Consider the following 24,716-nt stretch of genomic DNA (forward strand, 5'->3'; position numbering starts at 1 on the left):
TTTAATATTTATACACTCCTGTCTTTGGGACGAAGGGATTTGTGTAATTTTACATTACTATACTGTTTCTCGACAATGTTACAATGTTATACCAATATGACATGAGATTTACTCCGATACCCCTTCCACTGAAACCCTGTGTGTGAATGTTTCAATGATCATAGAGCGTTAAGGAAGTCTTGTGAGTAATTTCTGGGATTCAATACCTGATCAATTGAAAACTAATTTCTTACGAAAAATTGTAATTCAGATGCTTGTGGATCAGTTAAGTTTGCTATTAATTATTCCGGGCACTGCAATTAATTTGGGATAAGTCGGAGGAAATTTTAATCTTCCGTGAAAATTGTGGAAATGTATTAATAAAGTGGGTGATAGATTTCAAAAATATTTTGAAATGTATTCATTTTGGCAATTATTTTTCGGGTCCAGCTATGTTGCAACAGTGGTACCGTACCACTGTTGCTTTCAGTCATTGGATCTTGCAAATGCAACTGTACAATTATAAATTCAATGGCTGAAAGCAACAGTGGTACCGTACCACTGTTGCAACATAGTTTTGCCCTTGTTTTTTTCATTAAGGAATCATATTTACATACATTTTACATTTGATTCATACTTCTTTAATTTGATTTTCGTGAAATAGTGTGCGAAAATCGCGAGGGGACGAAAAGGACATTGGGCTTCTTGAAAGGTCGTATGTTCCTGGATGCCCTCTATAACTAAGATTGGAATTGGAATGTTGCAACTTTTAAATTATAGTTAACATAAAAAAAAATTATAATTATGAAATAAAGATTAATAATATATAGTAAATACAAATTTTAAATAATAATTTTAATAAAATTATTAAAAATATAATAATTTTTCTATCATATGAGTGTAAAATTAAATCAACATAACTTCTAAGTTACAACATTTAATATTTACTAAATACTTTAGTGCTGTGACTTTTAAGATACAACTATTCAACTTTAATCGCAAACACACTATAAATGTATATATTCGATATTCCCTTATAGTGTAACCGAAAAAAGTAATTATTATTAATAACAGTACTAAATAGCAACTAATAATGGCGATGACGACAACAACAAAAACAACGATAATAGAATATTAAAAATATTTTAATTGACTTAAAGATGCTTTGTCATTTACAGATTTTCAAACGAACAACTTGTTGTTCGACAACGCATGATGGCAACGAATTTTCGTCCGTCAATGTGCGTAAATAGAGCACCGGTGCACAGTATTTATGGCTCATCGTTTATATGTTGAATGCAAATAACGTGTTGTTTTCCTCATCGGAAACCGAACAATGCTCGTCCCCTATATTTCTCCCCAGACGACCCGTCATCCGGATCGTTGAATTTCAAATGATTTACAAAAAAATAATAGTAATTATAATAACAATTCTAATTAAAAATATAGCTGGTAATTACAATTGAAACTATAATTATGATTATAGTAATATAACAAGATAGCAAGCTTCGACCACAGAGATACACTGCTATACCATAAAATGTATACTTGAAATCCATAGACTTCAATTTTTTTCTTTTCCCCTTTTTTTTTCCCTTACACATTCCTTACTTACGAAAGACTGTGCTCCCATTGGCATGCTTACTTTGTCTAGGAACCATAATGAACAACTGCAAGTTACCAAAATAACTTTAATTAATCATATTGTCCCTAGTATTGTTATTATCTGTTATAATAGTAACAATGATAATGAAAAATAATTATTATTATTATCATAAGAAAATAATAATAGCAATTGTATTGACGATAACAACAACAACAATAACAATGATAATAGAATATTGAAAACTTTCAATAGGCCCGACGATGATCCGTCATTTAGGGATTTCCAGACAAATGGCATGTCGATCCACTGCAAGAGATAAAAACATACAGTCGTCCACCCTTGTATTGCAACCGACGTGTATATAGTAAGCGTTAACGCATATTATTTATGACTCGTTTTTTACATATTGATGACAAACGACGTGTCGTTTTTTACGTTAGAATTCAGATGAGATGACATCTTACATGTTTCACCCCCTGATGACATGTCATCAGGATCATTGGATTCCAAATGATTTTTACTGAGAGTGAGCAATTTTTTGTTACTTTAGTAGATACATGAAATAATAATCATTACGATTATATTTCTTTAAAAAAAAGTGCACAAATGCACTCAAATATCAGGGGTGATCACGACATTTGAGTTCTAATCTTAATCCTGACTATCGTGGCTTAATGATTGATTAGATCATTAAATTTATAATTATGAAAATTTCTTATTTTCCATCCAATAAGTAGGTTACACAATTTTAATAGTAATTATAATAACAATTCCAATTTCAAATGTAGCTAGTGATTGCAATTGAAACCATAACTATGATTATACTAAAATAATAAGATAGTAACCCTAGCCCATATAGATACATCGTTGTACCATAAAATTGTGGACTTGAAATCCCACATACTTTATTGTTATGCTTACTTTATCCAAGAATAAGACTAGACTACTACAAGTTGCCAAAATATTGCTAGTTAATTATATTGCCCCTTGTATTATTGTAATATGTTATAATAGTAACAATGATAACGAAAAAAAATAATAATAATTATGATAAAAAATAATAATAGCAATAATAATGACGACAACGACAACAACAATAATAATGATAACAGACTGTTAAAAATATTCTAATCGCCCCAAAGATGATTTGTTGTTTATGGATTTCCAGATGAACGACCTGTAGTTCGATGGCGTGTGATTAGGACCATCTTTGTATTGTAGCCAACATGCATAAATAGTATGAGCTGGTGCATATTATTTACGACTCATCATTTACATGTTGACGACAAATGACACATTGTCCTTATTATCAGGATCCGGATGACATGACATCTTACATGTTTCTCCCCAGATGATCCCTCATCCTCTCTAAACTTTACAAATAATTATTACTATATGAAGGCGAGTTCCTTAAAATGATATGTAGAAAGACTATAATTTATTACTATGTGGGATCAAAATTTTTTATGACTTAATGAAGATAATTACTTTATAGAATATTACTATAAAAAAATTTTACTGTGCAATAAATATATAATAGAAAAGTTATGTGAGATGCCTTGTTAGATGACTAATTAGGTAACCTCAATTTATAGCAGCGCGAGGATTAAATTTGAGGGAAGTAATGTAAGTCACAAAACATTATCTTTTCAAAATGGTTTCTATAATTAGAATTACAATAGAAACCAACAAAAGAATTTTTTAGAAACATTTAGTGTCGTTAATTTTAGTGCATATTTGGTAAAGTAAGATATTGGGGAATAAATGATGAATTTTATTATTTTACTTTTTATTTGTTAGGTACTATAAACCAAGGGAATAAAATAATTATATGTTTTTTAAAATATGTAATATAAATTCTTGTGCAAACTAATGTAACATAACATAGTTCGTTAAATGAAATCTCCACATGACCCACATGATTTATCTTTATTTTATATTTTCACTCAATCAATGATATAATATCATATCAGTTTGTGAAAAAATAATTTATATAAGAGTTTATAGCTCTATTAAAAAAATTTAAACAATTTTCTTCAAACCACTTGCAAAGCAATTGCCCAAAATAGTAGCTTCCGTCCAAAGTAACATATCTTTAGGCGATATAGGGCCAAGAGCCTCCTAAACATTGGGTCTAGTGGATTGCATTTCTTGGTGACAGCACACATGATGTTAATTGGAACATAAATTTATGTATTGAAATTGTGCAAACTGTATTGTTTACTCGTTTGAATATTATAAATAAGGCACAATAAATACGCAAAAAAATAATTTAATATATTCCCATATTTAGGTTATAGCTTGAATGAGTCATTGGTCGTTACCTTGAACATAGCTATATACAAATTCCACCTCCCCGAAACCATTAAACTATTTCAATTAATACAATTGAATGATGAGGCATTACTTTGAATAAAAGAACCCCTACGACATGTGCCTAAATTTAATTACATTATTTAATATCTACTTCTAACTCTTATATCCGAAAGATATAAGCCCTTAATTTGTAGAGACATGTGGATCGATAAAAGTAGTCCAAGTTTGGCATATACGATGTATTCGTTTCCCTCATCAGAAAAATAAAAGAAAGCATGGGAATTTTCTAAAGAATTTACTCTTTCACAAACACATTCTACTTTCTTCACTGAAAACTCATTCGATTCAACTTCATATATAATTAAAGTATGCACAGAGAGGAAACATAGAGAAACAGGGTGACGATACCAAGAAGCAACGGTCTCCATTGCCTTCCTACCACTGCCATCTACAATAATTATTTTATTATTTTTCGGTATTACAAATTGGAAAATTTTGGTTTAAAGGAGCAATCTATTTGTAAATCCATTCATTTGCACGGCCTCCAGACTCATCCATATCTATAAAGATGCTTACTGCCTGCATCGTACAATAATTACAACTGTTATTATACACTCAAATAATCATATAATTAAGCAAAATTTTGGATTTTTGTTCGGCCAAGGACATCAATGACACAAGGAATACACAAATTATAATGTAGTATTTCTTAATTAATATGATGTCTAATATTTTTAGTATGTTTTTATACCTCTTGTTGAAATGCTTAAAGGTAAACTTTTCAGAACATCTGAATTGTCAATGAAGCTCTTAAGGTCATAATAACCAATGAAAATAGCTAATTATCATCATATCATAAATTAAATTACCTTTCCAATACGAGGTCGCTCTTTCAACTTTGCAAGACTATTTCGAATATGTGAGACAGCTCCCCAACATTTCAATGTGTTTGCTACGTCATCAAGCCTCAAAATGTACTCTTCTTCAGTTAGTGGAAAGGATCTCTAAACAAAGAAACAAGTATTAGGACATGATTAGACTTCAAAACAAAACAGTTTAAAGAGTATGATATAACCATCTTTCAAATGTTTTTAAGTATTATCACAAAAGTTTTCTTAAAAAAACATCTTATTATCATGTAAGTGTAAGAGTATACTAATTGTGCTTACGAAGTTTAGAGTAATTAATCAAACATTATATAACTTGGTTTCTCTTATTAGCACGATACATGCTTAGCTTTGACTCCATTTTTCTTTTTCCTGTAGTCATGCAGCTTTCCTACTTCTAATTCGTGTTCCTCAAATACTTTTCTTCTTAGAGCTAAAAGCTCAACCTATGGTTCACAGTTGCCCTGCACATTATCATTCACCATGCGAATAAACTATTTCCTTCACAATTCTACAAACTGCTCCATTAAACAAAAATGTCCAATCTCAATTCCCAAATCCCATTTTGTACACATATGTTAGTACAATCCTTAAATTTTTAATGTTATCCTACTTTGAGTACTATGACATGACTTAAAAATCAGAGAATGAGATATTTCTAAAACTTACTTATTACATATGCAATATTTTAATCAGTGCAGTTTCAGCTGGAGGGAAAAGAAAAAAAAAAAAAAAGCCCATAGAATGAAAATCTGTTTACCTGCTCCATGTACTTCCACATGACATTTAGAGCAAGGAGATTTCTTCCCATAAACTCCTACAAGAAGTTAAAAGTGAATAAAAACAAAAGAAAAATATCTGAAACAGTTTAATATATATTGAGCAAGAAAATCAAATTAAAAGATAAAAGGGCAAATAGCATGAATGCTAAAGGAATTCAAAAGTGACTTTTAGCCTGTCAGTAGGGACAGGCTGTAGAAAAAAATTATAATTATGAAATAAAAATTAATAATGTGTAATAAATATAAATTTTAAATAATAATTTTAACAAAATTATTAAAGATATAATAGATTTTCCATCATAAAAGTAAAAAATCATATCAACATAAGTTTCAAGTTACAGTAACTAGCGTTTACCAAACACTTTAGTGCTGTAACTTAAAAGCTACAATTACTCAACCTCAATCTCAAACACACCTTTAATATGGCTAAATGGCAGCGTCATTCACTCATTCTTTATTTTGATATTCAGAGTTTGATTCTTTTTCTTTCTTTTCCTTTTACAAAATGAGCATTCAAACAAGAAAAACACAGTAGAAGTACCACTAGAATTTGTAGCAAACACGTAAAATTATTGTGATCGTCAATTCTGCAACTTTATCCCAATCATCTTAACCTCTGGTAGATAGGTATGTGCCTAAAATAGGATTGGCAGAGGGAAAGAACACATTTTTATTTTTTCAAGAGCCCCACCGACATATTATCTCCTGATCAAACTGACAAGTCTGACAGATAAACTTAATGTTTCTTAGCACAGGGACATATCATTCACTCATAGAGAGTTTATAAAAGCACACAAAATTAGGATGCTAAATAGAGCACACAACACAACTGTTCTTTGAGCATGAGCATCAAGCCTAAGGACAAGTACACAAGGATTGTAGAAATCTAAGTTTAGAAATAGCTTTAAATTTTAAGTTAGAATGTAATTAAGAATGTTTAAATAGCAAGTGGCTCACAAATCTAAAATTGGACCTCAAAAACCTCTTATCGGTCAACTCAGATTGGTATCTCGAATTTTTAGGCAAATCATTCTTATTTAGTTTTAGATCGTTGCACCTTTTCCTAACAATGTTTTCTTTCTTATTAAACAAAACTCCTAGAAAACCATGGTCAACTGTTAACCGGAAACTTGACAGATTACATGGATCAGTCTTAGGTTTCTGTGTAAAGTTGTAAACCTTTGTGTCCCCTTGATGCATCTTTTGATATCTTCCATAGTTCCATTACTGATTGGATTTTAAGTGTAGAATCTGAAAACTATTCATCTCTCCTAGGTATGATGACATCACCCCGTTAGATCTTTTTCTCATTGACTTGACTAAATAAACTTAGAATAAACTAGTATTTGAAGACAATGGACTCACCTATAATTGTACATGAGCAAGGATGAACTACAAAATCTCCGTCGAATGTCCACAAAACTTATAGAAGATAGTAAACAGAAATTCTATTGTACATGGCATGCACACATAATCAGTTTTTGCTAAGTTAATATTGCAACCATCATCGCCAAGGGAGCAAGCAAGCATACTTTTTTGATTAGTTGAACATCATAAGACCTTCCATACTTTTTCCTGATAAGAGTAGCAAGATCCAAACCACTAAAGGTGGAATCATCTACCCCAACAATTCTCTCAAGATTCTCTCGAAGCAATTCACTATTCACCTGCAAAAACAGTGCATCCCCCGTTCATAATTATATAAATTGGATCAAACAAGAACATGAATATGTGCTGTGTACTCAACCATGCATGCCATGTAAAATTCTTACTCCATTTTCGTCTTTGGGAGATTCTTTCTTGTTGCTTGTGTCATCTCCTGAGCCATCATCAGGGTCATTGCCATCATCCACTGCACTACAAAATATTGGCCCACATCCACTGATGTGTTTATCGTGGGAAGAAAAGAGTCCTTTGTAAGGAAAATTTGAACCAAAATATCTTGAATAAGGAATGATCTTATTGAATCTTGCTCTGTGTAGATGATGCTCTTCAACCCCAACTGACCAATTAAACTGGTGGCCTGGTATAATGCTTGTCATTATATTCTTTAATATTTGCTTAAAGGCTGATACTCAAAAACTGTAACCAGTGAACCAAAAATTATGTAAAGAAATGGATAGAGTTTTTAGTTGGGTGGCTTAGGCAATTAACAAATATTTGTTTTATTATCTGTTTTTCTTTTAGATTTAAATAAAAAAAAATGGGCCATAAAATTGTGGACCACTTATTAGATAAGAGATATACTGAATGGACCAAAACGCATCGTTTTGGGTTGAGTTTTGGAGAGTAAAAGTATAAAACGTTAAAACACAAATTCTTTTACCGTGGTAAAAAAAAAAAAAAAAAAAACACATCAAAACAAGTACAAGTGGGCAGTTTGTGATTTAGTCCCAAGTACAAGCGGGGGCAGCGGGTCGTCGCTACCGCAACCGAGATAGGGACCACAACCGGGCCGATGGCATGGTCGGCAGCAGCGGCGATTGGTATCGCTTGGCGGGGTGCATGGGTGGTGGTGTGGGATCTAAGGCTGGAATTGTTGGCTGTGGCGGCAGCGGCGGAGGCTGTCGAGGCGTCGACTGTTACTGTGACTGTGGCTGTGCAGAGGAGTTCTACTGCTGCATCATCATCACCGTCATGACCGTGAATCATTCTGATAAGTCATTTATTTTTCGGTTTGCGCTTCTTCAGAATTAGAGTTTTGGATAATTCATGGGGTTTAAGGATTTTTTATTTTGTTATTGAAAAGAAGAGTGGTTTGATTTGTTGTTTATGGATGGGGGTAAGCAGAAATTGAAAATTAATTTGTTGAAATGTTTTGGTTGTTTCCGTTCGCTGAGAAATGGGTGGTGAATGTATCTGAGAGTGAAAGTATGGAGTCGTCTGTCGCGACTATAATTTTAACATATTTATCATTTGTTCTTTTTTTCCTCCTTTTTTTCTAGGAGTGGGGTGGGCAAATCGGTTTCGGTTCGGGTTGTTTGGGTTTAGTTTGTGTTTTAACCCGTTAGAATTGAATTGAATTGGGTTGAAAATGTCAATTCAAACCAAGTCGAACTGAATTTAATTCGGTTCGGTTCAGTTTGGGTTGGCAATTCGGATCGAATTGGGTTGATAATTCGAGTTAAAATTTTAGTTCGGGTTAGTTTAGGTTAGAATAATTCGGGTTAAAATAGGTTGGAATAATTTAATCTAAAAATTCTAACAACAACCACTTAAAATCTAAAAATCTCAATTCTAAACATTCTTAACAACAAATATCAACTACAAATCATCTTTAATAACATTTCAACAATTTAAAAATCTCAATTCCAAACATTCCAAACATCCTTAAGGAACAATTTAATCTAAAAATTCTAACAACAACCACTTAAAATTTAAAAATCTCAATTACAAACATCCTTAACAACAAATATCAACTACAAATCATCCTTAATAATATTTCAACAAGTCTTTTTAAAGTTAACAAAACATAAAACATGTAGTCAAGTACAATAAAGTTATAAAAATTACAAATCTAAAAATTAAAATGGCAAGTGGCAAGCATGATTAAACATCTCCACATCACAAACAAGGCTAATAATCCATCTCCAACACCATCTGTTTGGGAGGGATATTGTTTGGGACAAATGCGTCGAAGGGACCAGGAATGACGAGCAGATATCTGATGGCGGAGTTCTGCGAACCGGTGTGTTCCGTTAAAGCCTGGCGCGTGGAAGAACAAGAGTAGAAACATCCTGCTCGTCCACGATGTTGTCGTCCGCGAGGCCAATTCCTATAAAAGGCGTGAGGCCATTCCGGCTAGAGATCGAGAGGCGAGGAGACCCGGTCGACGGCAGTTGGCAAGACGTGCTCTCCAGCACGAGAATCTAGGCACAACAGCCACGCTTTCCCCAGAACCGCGACGTAACACGCAAGATCTCACAGAGCCATGACAGCCACACTTTCCCCAGAACCGTGGCGTAACACGCAAGGTCTCACAGAGCCGTGGCAGCCACGCTTTCCCCTGAACCGTGGCGTAACACGCTAGATCCCATGTTTTGCCCATAACGCAGCAGTTGGAGTCCCATACCGTCTCGAAAAGAGCGGAAGACTGAGATTCAGAGGAAGCCTATAAAAAGGTAGCCAACGAAGGTAAAAGGGTTGGCATTCTTGAGAAAAGGGGAGAAAACCACAAAAAACGCCATAAGACCTGTGGCAAGCTTTTCCCGAACCTTCATATCTGACTTGAGCGTCGGAGGGTTTGCGCCGGGAAAACAACCGGCGTACTCTGACTTATCTGTGTACGCAGGGACCTCTGGAGAAGAAGCCTGGCGAGGAGACCTCCTGGTCGTGACGAAGTTGATCGAGCAGAGATCCTGATCGTAGAACGAGGAGAACCGGAATCTCGCATCAACATTTTGGCGCCGTCTGTGGGGATCCAGAGCAAAAAGCTTCTGTCGATAGCAAGAAGAGGGGTGGAGTAAGCGAAAGGCAATGGAGATAGGAGGAAGTAGCGCACAAGGGGGTGACATAAGGCTTAACGATTCCGTGACGCTGAGGGAGGTAATCAGCGAAGCACGGGAAAAAGTCATGTTCGATCGGATGGAGCGAATGGAAAAGCAGATGGAAACCTTGACAACCATCCTGCATGAGCTGCGGAACGAGCGAAGGGTAACCCAAGAGGGAAGGGTGAGATGCGGTGGAGCGGCACCAGGTACCGATAGTGCGGAGAGAAGTCAAACCGCTGGGAGATTTGGTGGTGAGAGAGGTAACGTACCTCTGCGGGGAGAATTTCATAGAGAAAGAGAGCAGTCCCCGGTAAGACAGACTTGTGACGGGGGCGACGGGGTGGTGAATGCAGAGGAAACAGAACTGAGGCAACACTTACATGATGTAGAGCGAGAGCGGGATCAAGCTGCAGCGCGCGACCCTGGTCGCGCAGGATAGCTGGAGGAGGAAGTGCGAAGGCTAGCGCAAATAATTGACGACATGCAAGGGAGGAACAGAGCCCCTGGTTGGAGGATAATGCTGGACGGGGAATCACCGCTCGCAGCAGAGATCATGAGGGCAGTTATTCCGAGAGATTTCCGCCTCCCCGACCTCAGATACTCGGGAAGAACTGACCCGCTGATGCACATGGAGCGCTTCAACGACATAACGGGGGTACATGGATTATCTCCATCCCAAAGGTGCAGGGTGTTCCCACTATCCCTTGAGGGACGTGCACGAGAATGGTACAGGAAACTTCCTCGGGGCAGCATAAAAACCTTCGAGCAGATGTGCCAGGAATTCGCAGAGCAGTTTAGTGGGGCGATGTCACCGGAAGATGACATGATGGAGCTGAAGAGCATGAAACAGGGGGAGCAAGAAACCCTTCGGGAATTCATCAAGAGGTTTCATCGGGCTGTCCTCGACTTGGGAGCCTTCAACCACCCTCAGGCGTTAAGGGGACTGAAAGAAGGGGTGAAGATAGGAAGGCTGTGGTACAATTTGAGAAGCCCAGCTATTCAAACGTATGCAGCCGCATACGAACAGGCTAAAAGAGACATCGAGATTGAGGAGGAGAAGGCTGCACGGATCAAGACAGACCAGTTGGAAGGGTTAGGGAGGAAAGAGAAGAAAGCATTACCAACTAATGGGCCGATCAGGAGGAGGGACCACCAGATCTCCGGTAGTGGAGCAGGAGGTAGGGTAATTGCTTACCAGCCTCATCAGAGGCCGCCACAGTATCAGCGCAGCAGAGCGCCACCTCCTCGTTCCCCAGCTAGGGAGCCTTGGAGAAGACATGATCCGGCATCCGGCGATCTTCATCAACATTCCCACGGTAGCAGGACGAGCAGACCAGAAGCACTCCCACCGCCCCCAACTCACAGTGGGGCAAACAGAGAAAGAGCAGTGCATCTGGTCGACCAGAACCAGGACTATGGGCGGTACACTCCCTTGAAGATGCCCCTGGATGAGGTGTACGAGGCCATAAAGGGTCGAGGGCTGCTGCACCTCCCTACACCAATAACAAAGCTACCCAACAGGAGGGATAGAGGACGTTATTGTAAGTTCCATGGCACCCATGGCCATACCACAGCAGAGTGTAGAGATCTCAAGACCCAGGTCGAAGATTTGGTGAGAAATCAGTACCTGGACGAGTTTATGGATGGGACTTTCCCGATGGTGGCCACAACGGATGAAGGGGAGCAGAGTGAAGGAATCTTGAGACGCGAGCCGCCCGCAGCGAGGGTGATAGCTGGGGGCCCAACGTTGGCCGGAGATTCGAACAGATCGAGAAAAAATTATGCCAGATACGCCATGACCAGTAAAGAGATACTCTTCAACACCCCAGCAGCCAAACGAGCAAGGGTCAGGCAAGTGCCAATCATGTGGACGGATGAGGATGAGGAAGGGATTCTATACCCCCACGAGGACGCTTTAGTCATCAAGGCTACGATCGCTAGCAAGAAGTTTGACCGGATACTGGTTGATACGGGGAGCTCAGTTGATGTGCTATTTAAATCAACTTTGGAAGAAATGGGAATAGCCGACCGGAAGTTGGAATACACCAACACCTCCTTGAAGGGGTTCGGAGGAGGGAAGCTGGTCCCTCTGGGCGTGGTCGAACTGCCTATCACAATCGGGAGCCCCCCGACAGAAAGAACAATGATACTGGACTTCGTCGTAGTGGATGAGGAAGGTCCTTACCAGATGATCCTAGGTCGGCCATTTTTAAGGATGAGCAAAGCGGTGCTGTCCAACCATTATCTGGCTCTGAAGTACCGGGTGAATGGGGTAGTCGGAGTGGTACGAGGAGACCAGAGGATCGCAAGAAGCTGCTACTCCTCGGCAGCAAGGGAGGCGATGCAGATAACATCCCTCGATACCCGAGTGGAAAACAAGACTGGCAGACAAGAACCCGTAGAGGACCTGGAAACAGTAAGCATGGGACCAGAGAACCCGGGAAAGACGATCAGAATCGGGTCGAGACTTGAGGGAGAGCAAAAGCAGGAGTTGGTGAAATGCTTACAGGCTCACGCCGGCGTGTTTGCCTGGACACATGAGGACATGCCAGGGATTGACCCAGAGGTAGCATGTCATAGGCTGGCAATAAAGAAAGGTGCTCGGGCAGTAAGGCAGAAGAGGAAGTGCTTCAACCAGGAGAGGTATGAGGCTGTAAATGATGAGGTGGAGAAGCTTCTGAGAGCAGGGTCCATTCGGGAAGTCAATTACCCAGAGTGGATATCAAATGTGGTGTTGGTAAAGAAGGCAAACGGCAAGTGGAGGATGTGTGTGGATTTCACAGACCTCAATAAGGCGTGCCCAAAAGACAGCTTCCCTTTACCAAAGATCGATCAGCTAGTAGATTCAACGGCTGGACATGGTCTGCTTAGCTTCATGGACGCATTCTCGGGATACAACCAGATCCCCATGTACGAGCCGGATGAGGAGAGCACGGCTTTCATCACTAACCAAGGTCTGTTCTGTTACAGGGTGATGCCATTCGGTCTCAAGAATGCTGGGGCCACCTATCAAAGGCTGGTGAATAAAGTCTTTAAGCCCTTGATCGGGAAAACCATGGAGGTGTACGTGGACGACATGATCACCAAGTCCAAAATCCCGAAGGAACATGTCAGACATCTCGAGGAGACGTTCGAGCTTTTGAGGAAATATAAGATGAAGCTCAACCCGGAGAAGTGTGCTTTTGGGGTCGAGTCAGGGAAATTCCTGGGATTCATGGTGAGCCATAGGGGGATTGAAGCAAATCCCGAGAAGATCCAGGCGATTGTGCAAATGACGTCTCCTCGAAACCTGAAGGAGATGCAGAGCCTCACGGGGAGGTTGGCGGCGTTGAGCAGATTCATATCCAAGGCTACAGATAAGTGTCAGCCATTCTTTCAAGTGATAAGGAGGGGAAAGAAAACGGAATGGACCCCAGAATGCGAGGAAGCCTTCCGGAACTTGAAGCATTACTTGCAACAAGCTCCGCTACTGTCCACACCGAGGGATGGGGACAAGTTGAATCTGTATTTGGCGGTATCTGATCGGGCCGCCAGTTCCGTTCTAGTGAGAGAGGAAGAAGGAATTCAGTATCCGATATACTACACCAGCAAGGCCCTGCTCGACGCTGAGACCAGATACCCAACGATGGAGAAATGGGCATTGGCCCTTGTGGTTGCTGCTCGGAAGTTGAGGCCGTACTTTCAAGCATTCCCGGTCACGGTAATAACCAACCAGCCATTGCGTCAAACTCTGCACAAGCCAGATGCCTCTGGTCGGCTCGTCAAATGGGCTGTAGAGCTGAGCGAATTCGACATAGACTATAAACCCCGCGCGGCGATAAAGGCCCAGGCAATGGCCGATTTCGTAGCTGAGTTCGCGGAGCCCGAAGTATGCTTGGATCAGCAAGATGCAGATATAGGCAACGACGAAACTCAAGTATGGCAGATATCTGTGGATGGGTCATCAGGAGAGCGGGGTTCAGGAGCAGGGATTGTCCTGGAAGGCCCGGAGGGGGAGGAGATCTCTTATGCTGTAAAGTTGGAGTTTGCAGCCACAAATAACCAGGCAGAATATGAAGCCTTGATAGCAGGGCTGGAATTGGCTAGGGCCGTGAAAGCGGACAGAGTTAAGATCAGAACCGATTCCCAGCTGGTTGCGAATCATGTCAGTGAAAGATTCCAACCAAGAGAGGAGAAGATGGAACAGTACCTAAGGATAGTCAGGCAGATGATGGGGAAGTTCGAAGCAGTGGAGGTGATACAAATCCCCAGGGAGCAGAATAGTCGAGCAGACATTTTGGCTAGGATGGCAGCCGTCGCCGACCCAAAAATGCCAAAGTCGGTCCCCCTAGAAGTGAAGTCTCGCCCGAGTATCGAGCAAAATTTGGGGGTGTTGCGGATAGAACAAAAAAGCTCGTGGAGGGACCCGATAGTTTCATACCTTAGAGACGGGGTCTTACCACCAGATAAGCTACGGGCTCGGAAGATTAGAGCTCAGGCCTCGAGATACACGATGATCGATGGGGTAATGTATCGACGAGGATATACATTACCGTTCCTTCGGTGTTTGGACGATGACGACGCGGATTACGTGCTGAGGGAAGTGCATGAAGGAATTTGCGGAAATCATTCTGGCGGGAGGTCCCTGGCCCACAAGGTTCTAAGGCAGGGATATTTCTGGCCGACGATGCACCAGGATGCGCAAAGGAAGACCAGGAGCTGTGCAAGCTGCCAGAGTTTTGCAAATTTCTCTAACCAACCACCAGAGAAGCTCACCTCCATGGCCTCCCCTTGGCCATTCGCTCAATGGGGAATTGATCTGATCGGCCCATTGCCAAAGGGACGAGGAGCAGCAACACATGCGATAGTCGCTATAGATTACTTCACGAAGTGGATAGAGGTAGAAGCCCTTAGCAGGATCACAGAGAAGAAAACAACAGACTTCGTGTGGAGAAACCTGGTCTGTCGATACGGGATCCCATATGCCTTGGTAACGGATAATGGCAGGCAGTTCGATAATCACAGCTTCAGGGATTTCTGCCAGAACCTCGGGATAGAGCTGAAGTATTGCTCGCCTGCTCACCCTCAATCGAATGGACAAGTAGAAGCAGCCAACAAGACAGTCAAGAGGCTTCTGAAAACCAGGCTCGGAGCAAAAAAGGGTGCGTGGGTTGACGAGCTGTCAGGTGTGCTATGGGCATACAGAACAACCCACAAAACCGCAACGGGGGAGACACCGTTCGCTTTGGCTTTCGGACATGAAGCGGTCGTGCCGGCTGAGGTAGGAACGACCACACACCGGACAGATCATTTCAATGAACAGGAGAACGACGAGCAGATATGTTTGAATCTTGATCTGCTAATGGAGAGGAGGGAACAAGCAGCCGAGCGATCAGTCACTTACCAACAGAGGGTTGCTTGGTATTATAACCAGAAGGTGAACATACGGCAATTCAGGGTCGGAGACTGGGTACTGAGAAGAGTGAATCAGAGCACCAAAGATTCGACTCAAGGAGTGTTGGGACCGAATTGGGAAGGGCCGTATAGAGTCAAGCAGATAGCGGGGCCCGGAGCTTACAAGCTGGTTCGCGCGGACGGCCACGAAGTGAAACGCCCATGGAACGCAGCACACCTCCGAAAATACTTCCAGTAAGACTTGCTCACATTTTAGAGCAATTTCTGCTCATGCTGTCTATCTTTTATTCTTATTTTTATGTTTTATGTCCGAACAATTTCATGTAAGTCAAATCCTGCCATTAATGTAACGTCGACGAATTTTATTCGTTTGAAACCGAAAAAATCCTGAGGCATGCAAAGGCTCGCCAAGTCTCAGAGCCTGTCTTATGGCGAGACAGAAGCCAAGCATGCCAGGATCTGCTCGGCCACGAGAAGGCAGCAGAATCCAAATCGTTTGAAAAAAATCCTGAGGCATGCAAAGGCTCGCCAAGTCTCAGAGCCTGTCTTATGGCGAGACAGAAGCCAAGCATGCCAGGATCTGCTCGGCCACGAGAAGGCAGCAGAATCCAAATCGTTTGAAGAAAATCCTGAGGCATGCAAAGGCTCGCCAAGTCTCAAAGCCTGTCTTATGGCGAGACAGAAGCCAAGCGTGCCAGGATCTGCTCGGCCACGAGAAGGCAGCAGAATCCCAATCCTCGAAAAACCCAAGGCACGCAAAGGCTCACCGAGTCTCAAAGCCTGTCTTATGGCGAGACAGAAGCCAAGCGTGCCAGGATCTGCTCGGCAACGAGAAGGCAGCAGAATCCCAATCCTCGAAAAATTCAAGGCATGCAAAGGCTCGCCAAGTCTCAGAGCCTGTCTTATGGCGAGACAGAAGCCAAGCATGCCAGGATCTGCTCGGCCACGAGAAGGCAGCAGAATCCAAATCGTTTGAAGAAAATCCTGAGGCATGCAAAGGCTCACCGAGTCTCAAAGCCTGTCTTATGGCGAGACAGAAGCCAAGCATGGCGGGATCTGCTCGACCGCGTAAAGGCGAGCAGAATCCCGAACATCGGAAAATTTTCTAAGGCAGGTGGCGAAACCATATACCAAGCCAAAGCCAGCTCGACCAGACGAGGACGAGCAGGCTCTCGTAATTACCACACAAGAGAGTAATCAAAAACATTTCTATTAATTTGTTAATAATTAACAAAGCAGATAATCTTCACAAACATTGTTCATTACAATACAAGAAGCACATCAGGAAGGTCGTGGATCAGTAAGCACAGCAGCGTCGGTTGGCTGGACCTCCTCAGGTGCAGGAGGAGTATCACCAGTCGCATCCAGAGGGGCGCTCGCCTCGCCAACATCAGCAGGGACTGCACGAGGAGGAGAGTCTCCCTCCTCAATCACGATCGGCTCTACCCCTTCGGCATCTTCCTTGGCCGCCTCCTCGTCCATATGTTGAGCAACACCAGCTGCAAGGTCATCCATCTTCAGATCAGGGTGTTGCTTCCCGAGGACGGCCATGATACAACGATAGGAATGCCGAAGTCCCTGGTCGTACTGGTTGTCGGCCTCCCTCTCCAAGTTCTCTACATGAGCTCGGTGGGAATCGCGGAGAGATTCGAGCTGAGCCTCATACATAGCCCTCTGCCCTTGGAGATCCTCCTTAACCTTGGTCAGCTCCTCCTCGAGGGTAATGGCTTTTGCTTGAGCAAGGGACTCTCGCTCTATCAGCTTGAGGTTCTCAACGTTTAGCTCCCCCGCCTTTTTCTCGGCAACGTCAGCTCTGGTCGTCGCCGATTGAATGTCCTCCTTCATCTTCCTGTCGTAACGGCCAACCTTGGCCTTATAGTAGGTGGCCATGCAGCTGAGATGGAAAGCACTATACTGCATGGCTCCCACCAGCTCGCCCAGGGTACAAACGTCAAAGCCCTCCAGGTCCTTCTTGCTCACGAGTTTAGACAACTCATTGAGATAGAGAACCAAGTGTTCTGGTCGGCTGTCGGGTAAGCGAGACCGAGGCACAACAGGTGGAGAAGAAGAAGCAGGATCAGTGGCTGCTCTACTGGATTCCCCGACTTTAGCAGAGGCAGGAGGGAGAGCCTGCAAGGGAGGAACCTGCTGCACGATGTTCTTTCGCTTCGCAGCGGGAGCATCTTTGTCCTGGTCCCTATCGGTTGTTGGAGGCCGAGAGCGTTTCCTGGTCAGAGCTCCAATCACTACGTCCTCCATCTTATGGCCAGGAAGTATCAACCGAGACTCGAGGAAGTTGTATGTAGATAGCAGTTCTCGGCTCGAGCAGGAATTGGCCAATACAGCCTCGACCCGTTTAAGCTGACCAGGTCGGAGCGGGAAGTGAACACCCCAGGAAACTACAGCACAAACAGACACTTGGTTAGAGACAAACCAATACAGCAAGAACAATTATGGATACAAGACAGCTAAAGCGAACAGGCAACCTGGGACCGTGAAACGGGGTGGGACGCGACAATCCTTCCCGTCTATTTGTGCAACTTGACCCCAGGGACCCCCAGCAAAAAAGAATTTCCTCTTCCAAGTCCCACCACCACCAGTTGGAAGATCAGTTATGGGTTTCCTGCTCTTGGTACCAGATTGGAAGTAGTACCAGCCGGCATCTTTAGGGCTGCTCTTCAGCTGGTACAGGTGCTTCACCTCATCAACCGTGGGCTCGCTTTGGCAACATCTGTCCCACAATATGAACAGACCAGAGAGCACTCTCCACCCGTTGGGGTTCAGCTGACCAGGAGCCAGATTTAGCCCGTTAAGTATCCGGGCAAAGTAAGGCTGCAAGGGACACCTCAGCCCATACTTAAAGCTCTCCAGATACAGGGTAACGTATCCCCTGGGAGGCCGGCTAGGTGTATCCTTCTTTCCTGGGATCTTAAGAGGTATCTCACCAGGAATACTATACCTAAGTCGGAGGTCATTGAGCTCGTCAAACGTGGTCGTACACGACATGTAATCAATGGCATAATCACGCGACAAGGCTCTACCTCCTACTGTACCCCGTTCTTCTGGTCGTGATGCTCCTGATGGGGACGCCTCACCAGAATCATCCCCTTGACCCTCACTCAAGGTGTTCTCCGATCCAGAAGATCCTTCTTCATCGCTACTGTCGCTCGAGGAGGTTGTTTGGGGAGACATCCTCCTAGCGCTAGTACCAACACTAGACCTAATGGGCTCTAAGGGGATCCCGGGATCAAAAGCAAAATCAGCGGGCAGACTAGGCAAAAAACCTAGTTCGTCGTCACCAACCTCAACGACCTTCTCCTTACCCTTCGACATATCCTAAGTTCTAACCAAAACACCACCGCCAACTACAACCTCAAGCAAAGCAGAGAGAAAGGAAATTACCTACAACTAACCAATACCGAAAAAAAATAGAAGAAATACCTGAAGCAGGGACTCGGTCAGAGAGAGACAGGGATGACAGCTTTGGTGCCGAGGTTCATTCGCCGGAGAGACAAGAATGGAGAAAATGACGAGTTCGTGTTTGAAGATTTTGGGTTTCCTTACTGAGAAGCAAACTCTTGGGCTGCCAGCATTTAATGACGCATATTCCGAGAATCTCGTAACCGTCGGTTTGAAATTCAAATGGAGGGGGGGATTTCTGCCACGTCACCTCGTCCGCAATTAAATGCGACATGACTCCTGGCAGCCTTTTCCAAACCCACGCGAGCGAGTACTATCGAGTTTCTACTGCTGGTCCACTACATTACCCAACACCAGAAACTGGGGGACCGGTGTTTGGGAGGGATATTGTTTGGGACAAATGCGTCGAAGGGACCAGGAATGACGAGCAGATATCTGATGGCGGAGTTCTGCGAACCGGTGTGTTCCGTTAAAGCCTGGCGCGTGGAAGAACAAGAGCAGAAACATCCTGCTCGTCCACGATGTTGTCGTCCGCGAGGCCAATTCCTATAAAAGGCGTGAGGCCATTCCGGCTAGAGATCGAGAGGCGAGGAGACCCGGTCGACGGCAGTTGGCAAGACGTGCTCTCCAGCACGAGAATCTAGGCACAACAGCCACGCTTTCCCCAGAACCGCGACGTAACACGCAAGATCTCATAGAGCCATGACAGCCACACTTTCCCCAGAACCGTGGCGTAACACGCAAGGTCTCACAGAGCCGTGGCAGCCACGCTTTCCCCTGAACCGTGGCGTAACACGCTAGATCCCATGTTTTGCCCATAACGCAGCAGTTGGAGTCCCATACCGTCTCGAAAAGAGCGGAAGACTGAGATTCAGAGGAAGCCTATAAAAAGGTAGCCAACGAAGGTAAAAGGGTTGGCATTCTTGAGAAAAGGGGAGAAAACCACAAAAAACGCCATAAGACCTGTGGCAAGCTTTTCCCGAACCTTCATATCTGACTTGAGCGTCGGAGGGTTTGCGCCGGGAAAACAACCGGCGTACTCTGACTTATCTGTGTACGCAGGGACCTCTGGAGAAGAAGCCTGGCGAGGAGACCTCCTGGTCGTGACGAAGTTGATCGAGCAGAGATCCTGATCGTAGAACGAGGAGAACCGGAATCTCGCATCAACACCATCAATACTCAACACAACATCTCCAAATTAGAAATAATTAACCATCACCATAGAGATTTTTTTTGTTTAATGTATATATATTTTTAATTTTTAAAAGCTGAATCTTAAAAAAAAGAAAGCTTCAACCGTAATGGGTTGAAGCTTTGAATCCATTTGGGTTAATCTGATCTGAATGCCCACCCTACTTTTTTCCAACAAAATGCTATTCGAAAGGAATTATATTAAAAAAGATCTTAATTTCAATTCTCTAGGTAACTTTTTAAACCATTGGTTTCATTCTATTAAATAGTGAATATTTGGTAATTCTAGATAAAATTAAACTGGATAAGGATTAGATGGATCATAGTATTATCTCCTATTATTCGTAATACTTGACTAATTATATAAAACCTTATTTGGAATTGTTTTTGAGAATCTAAAAAAAAAGTGATTTTAAAAAATCAAAGTTAATTTTGTTGTTTGCTAAAGTTTTCTATAAATTACTTTTGGTAAAATCATCTCATCTTATGATAGATTTTTTTTTATTTTGATGAAATCTTATGATAGATTTAAAAAAAAAATTAACTTTTCAAAATCTAATTTTAAAAATCACTTTTATACATTATCCATCTATCTATATATTTACATATACAATTACTAAATAAATTTATTTTTTTAAAGGAGATTGTTATTATTATGTACATATAATTAAATAAAAATAAAATGAACAATATAAAATATTTATTTTAGTTACTAATTATTATATGTACATAATAAAAAAATAGATGCGGCTACTTGAACTTATTAGGTTATTTATTAAACCCATCTTTTTATAAAATTTATAACTTACTGAAATGCCTAGAACGTAAATTATAATTATAGACATATGATTAATTAAATTAATAACATTGTCGTTTTATTCCCATCTTCAAATTCGTTATGGATTTATGGATTTATTCAAATCAATATCACTCTTCTTTCTTTGAATCTTTATTCATTTACTGAATTTGTCCCCTCATCTACACTTCTGCATTCATCAAATTTGTTTCATACTTAGATTATTTTGCCAAAAGATTACTGCGCGTAAAAACTTCTTTTAAATTCAATTGTTAATTTCTTCTCAATAATGCATTATTTGATTCAGCAAGCAATGGGCACATGACTTGCAAAATTGGGATAACCAACTTGTACTTTTTCAATGAATTGTATTTGTACTTTGCCAACCAGGAAATAATTTGAATAGCCTGACATATTATATAAAGCACAAGAAGTAAGTCAAGATGAATACTAAGACGGATGTGATGCGAAACTCATCGACTCCGCGTAGCTCCATCCCAGCTGCCTAAGGAAGAAAGCACAAGAAAACTCCGCGACTTGGTCATTTCTAACCTGATGACGCGGGTTGGGTTCCAAATTATGGCTGGAGGAAACTATGAGAGAGAGATGCACAATGGATCCAATAGAATCCCCCCAGAAGAGGCGCCGGCGATTCAATCATCTCGTCAAAAATTTCAAATGCAATTACAGCAACATCCTCTTCACTAGAAGCCAGGCATTGTCTTGACACATTTAAAATGCTAAGAATAAATTCTCGAAATTTAACCTGCAAGGGCAAGAAAAATGCAGTACCACGTATATCAATACAAGGAAACATGATTACAAGAAAATAAAAAATACGACTTGCAGTGGTAATCTAGCCGACATGATACCAAGGAATCATATATCCAAGCAAACTATGTATAGAAGTCATCACTATTGAAAATCATTTCACTGTGACATGTAAGTACCAAATTTAGTTACACCATAGAATCAACCAATGAAAAATCCAACTTCAAACGTGAATAACCGGCACTTCATTTTTTGAAGAATCGGGCAATCCCTCTTAAGTTCATTTTCTCTCCAAGAATGTGAGGACAACTTTCTGCATCTACCAAAAAGTGCAATGACATTGTGATGCTAAATGACAAATAATCAAACGAAAAAAGAAAAAAGAAAAAAATACAACACAAAGTTAAAGGTTTGTTGACCAAGACAAAGCAATAAAAAAAGGCAATTGAGACTGGTTTTCTAATACGAGACATTGGTGGTGTTTGTGGCACATATTAAAGAATTTTTTTGAAAGGTTAAAGGTTTATAGACTATTAAAAAATAAATAAATCAGTGAGATAACAAATTAACACAGTAAGGAAGAATAAATGAAGAACTGGAAAACTAGAAGGAAAAAGAAAACTGAAACAAAAGATAAAACTCGAGGCCTGCAGCTCAGTTTTCTTAAAATAGATTTACCATCTACTGAAGTGCTTTAGGTCTGCCAGTAACTACTTCCCAGGATACAACGGGGACGAATTTTCTGTCAAGCACAAACAGATAATTCCGACGAACCACAACATCAGCAAACTTGATCAGAAACAAGACGAAAGAAGGAAGAAAGAAAAATTACAAGTGCTCTATGTGCGGGTTTCAGTTTGTGTAAAAACAAAAGAGGAGGTGTTTTTTTATACTCATGTGAGGATGTAATAGTAGCATTGTATTAAATTTCTGAATTCAATATATGCCATTAAATAGTTATAACAGCCAATTCAATTCAATCAATTGATTTCAAAATTGAATTCAAAAACGTGAATTGTATAACAGCTAAAAAATAATTGTTGTAAAGCTGTTACAAATCTTTTAAATTCAAAACGTGAAACTGTTACAACAAAAAATTCAAAAGGAAATTAAAAACGTGCCATGCAAGCTTGGATGATTTTAGGCTGATATTCGCGTACACAGGACGCGCGGACGCACACGAGTTCAACCAAATCGGTCTTGGATTTGCACCCCCTTTGTGCACGCGCATGTGGAGAAAACACCTATCCTTATAATTTTTACTCATGCATGGTTAAGTGTTTATATATAAACTCTAATCCCTTGACTTCTTTTTTTCATGTGGGATAAGCCTCATTTCATTTCAAATTTCCAATTTCAAGAGTGAACTTTGAGAGACAATTTCTCATTCACCCAAGCACTATTTTGAGAAAATAAAATTATACTTTTAAAGTATTAACGGAATAGAATCCGAACCGAACAAAATTTCTCACTTTCGCTAAGTGGGACACACTCAAAATGTGCCCTTAAAATAACATATAGATATGCTATTTTTTCAACAATGACAATATGAGTGAATCTGTCTTGAGTTGCATCATGTTGTTTATGATTCACTTAGCCCTACTATATAGGGTTGGGCAAAATCGGGTTCGGGTCAAACCTATCGGATTTCGGGTTGAGCAAAAATTAATCCGAATACAACCTGAATTTATAATACGATTCGATATATATTCAGGTCAGATTGGATCAAGTCAAAAAATCGGATTGAATTCGGATAGGATCAAGTTTGGATAAGAGACATGCCACAGATTCGGGCAAAGCTTCAATTTCAAAAGTCTCAAAACTCAAAAAGGGTTGGGTTGGAGGCTCGGAGCAAAATCAGGTATTTGGGTTACACTTGCAATTGTTGCCAGGTTGAAGGCTTGAAGCAGCAGATCAGTGGCACTTGGCAGCAGGTCGGAAATTATTTACATACATACTATTGTAATGTTGATATAAAATGATATAATTTTACCACCAGAAAAGTACATCATATAAAATGATATAATTATTTACATACATCCTATTTTTTTTAATTTAAATGCACCTAACTCTTTTTTTTAACACTGACATTACAATTAGATTATTACTAATATTACATCAAACAACTACTAATATTTACAAATCATACTATTTTTGGAATTAGTATACATTTTTAAATATTATCAAGTACTTTCCAGATTTATACCCTCACTAATATATAAGGACATTTATTCCACTCACATATCGTAAGAGAGAAGTTTGCCAATTTTTAGATGCTACCCAGATTTATACTCTCACTAATATTCGAGGGACGTCTACCTCTCATATTGGGACGTCTACTTCACTCACGAAATAATTTTCGATAGACGTCTATTCTATCCACATTTCATAAGGAAGAAGAGTGCAATATTTAAATACTGCTTAAATTTATACCTTCATTAATGTTCTAAGAATGTTTACTCCATTCACATTTCATAAAAAAAAAGATTGTCAATTTTTAAATACGGCTCAAACTTATATTCTCACTAATTTTCAAAAAAAAATATTTTTTCCACTCACGTTTTCTAAAGAACAAAACTACCTTCACACTATTATTAATAATTGTGAAAGCAGCAATTCTATGGCTAAATGTACCCTACTCTTATGTATTCTAAGAAGGATCCCTCTAAGTTACATGTATGTACCTTACACCCCTCTCACATGAATAGTGAGTGGACCCACATCATTCACTATTCATGTGAGAGGGGTGTAAGGTACATGCATGTAACTTAGCATTAGCCTTCTAAGAATGGTTCAAAGTGACCAACTTTACAATTTCGGCACAATTTTTTTATTTTTCTTTCAAGTACGAATGCTGGATAAATGGGCTGCAATGCAATCGACAACATAACACTCTTTTTTATTTTAACACAACAACGGCCACAAATTGACCCTAAGTGCCGCGGTACACGCAATCTGTTCCAGCACTTGGACTGAAAATAAAATTGTCCGCGTGGAACAATAAAAAAAATACCCCCCCTATTCGCGTCGGCTCCGACCCACGTGCCATTTTTTCCAAAATTACTAAATTAATATAAATAAATA

The 24,716-nt window shown here is 40.7% G+C and overlaps 2 protein-coding genes across 2 annotated transcripts; both read right to left on the minus strand.

The window, feature by feature from the left end:
- Positions 1–4,221: 4,221 nt before the first annotated feature.
- LOC102618262 (hypothetical protein) lies at positions 4,222–8,432 on the minus strand. Its single transcript, XM_006484588.4, has 5 exons — positions 7,343–8,432; positions 7,103–7,237; positions 5,549–5,605; positions 4,771–4,905; positions 4,222–4,480 (listed from the first exon to the last, which is right to left on the minus strand). The coding sequence occupies exons 1-5, from the start codon at positions 7,610–7,612 to the stop codon at positions 4,415–4,417; spliced, it is 663 nt and encodes a 220-aa protein (XP_006484651.1). The 5' UTR covers positions 7,613–8,432; the 3' UTR covers positions 4,222–4,414.
- An 8,303-nt stretch (positions 8,433–16,735) lies between these two features.
- LOC127901882 (uncharacterized) lies at positions 16,736–18,787 on the minus strand. Its single transcript, XM_052439914.1, has 3 exons — positions 18,208–18,787; positions 17,075–17,853; positions 16,736–16,969 (listed from the first exon to the last, which is right to left on the minus strand). The coding sequence occupies exons 1-3, from the start codon at positions 18,785–18,787 to the stop codon at positions 16,736–16,738; spliced, it is 1,593 nt and encodes a 530-aa protein (XP_052295874.1).
- Between the last annotated feature and the right edge of the window lie 5,929 nt (positions 18,788–24,716).

The sequence above is a fragment of the Citrus sinensis genome, chromosome 4, assembly GCF_022201045.2.
Source record: "Citrus sinensis cultivar Valencia sweet orange chromosome 4, DVS_A1.0, whole genome shotgun sequence".
In the NCBI taxonomy this organism is placed as follows: Eukaryota; Viridiplantae; Streptophyta; class Magnoliopsida; order Sapindales; family Rutaceae; genus Citrus; species Citrus sinensis.

Excerpts from the sequence above, each read along its gene's own strand:
- LOC102618262 (XM_006484588.4), bottom strand. The coding sequence starts at position 7,612 with ATGACAAGCATTATACCAGGCCACCAGTTTAATTGGTCAGTTGGGGTT. Across the intron at positions 7,238-7,342 it reads CTCCCAAAGACGAAAATGGA|GTGAATAGTGAATTGCTTCG; the intron begins GTAAGAATTTTA and ends CTGTTTTTGCAG. Across the intron at positions 5,606-7,102 it reads ATGTTCAACTAATCAAAAAA|GAGTTTATGGGAAGAAATCT; the intron begins GTATGCTTGCTT and ends AACTTCTTGTAG.
- LOC127901882 (XM_052439914.1), bottom strand. The coding sequence starts at position 18,787 with ATGTCGAAGGGTAAGGAGAAGGTCGTTGAGGTTGGTGACGACGAACTA. Across the intron at positions 17,854-18,207 it reads CGGGTGGAGAGTGCTCTCTG|TTTCCTGGGGTGTTCACTTC; the intron begins GTCTGTTCATAT and ends TTTGTGCTGTAG. Across the intron at positions 16,970-17,074 it reads GCGATTCCCACCGAGCTCAT|ATGGATGACCTTGCAGCTGG; the intron begins GTAGAGAACTTG and ends CCTGATCTGAAG.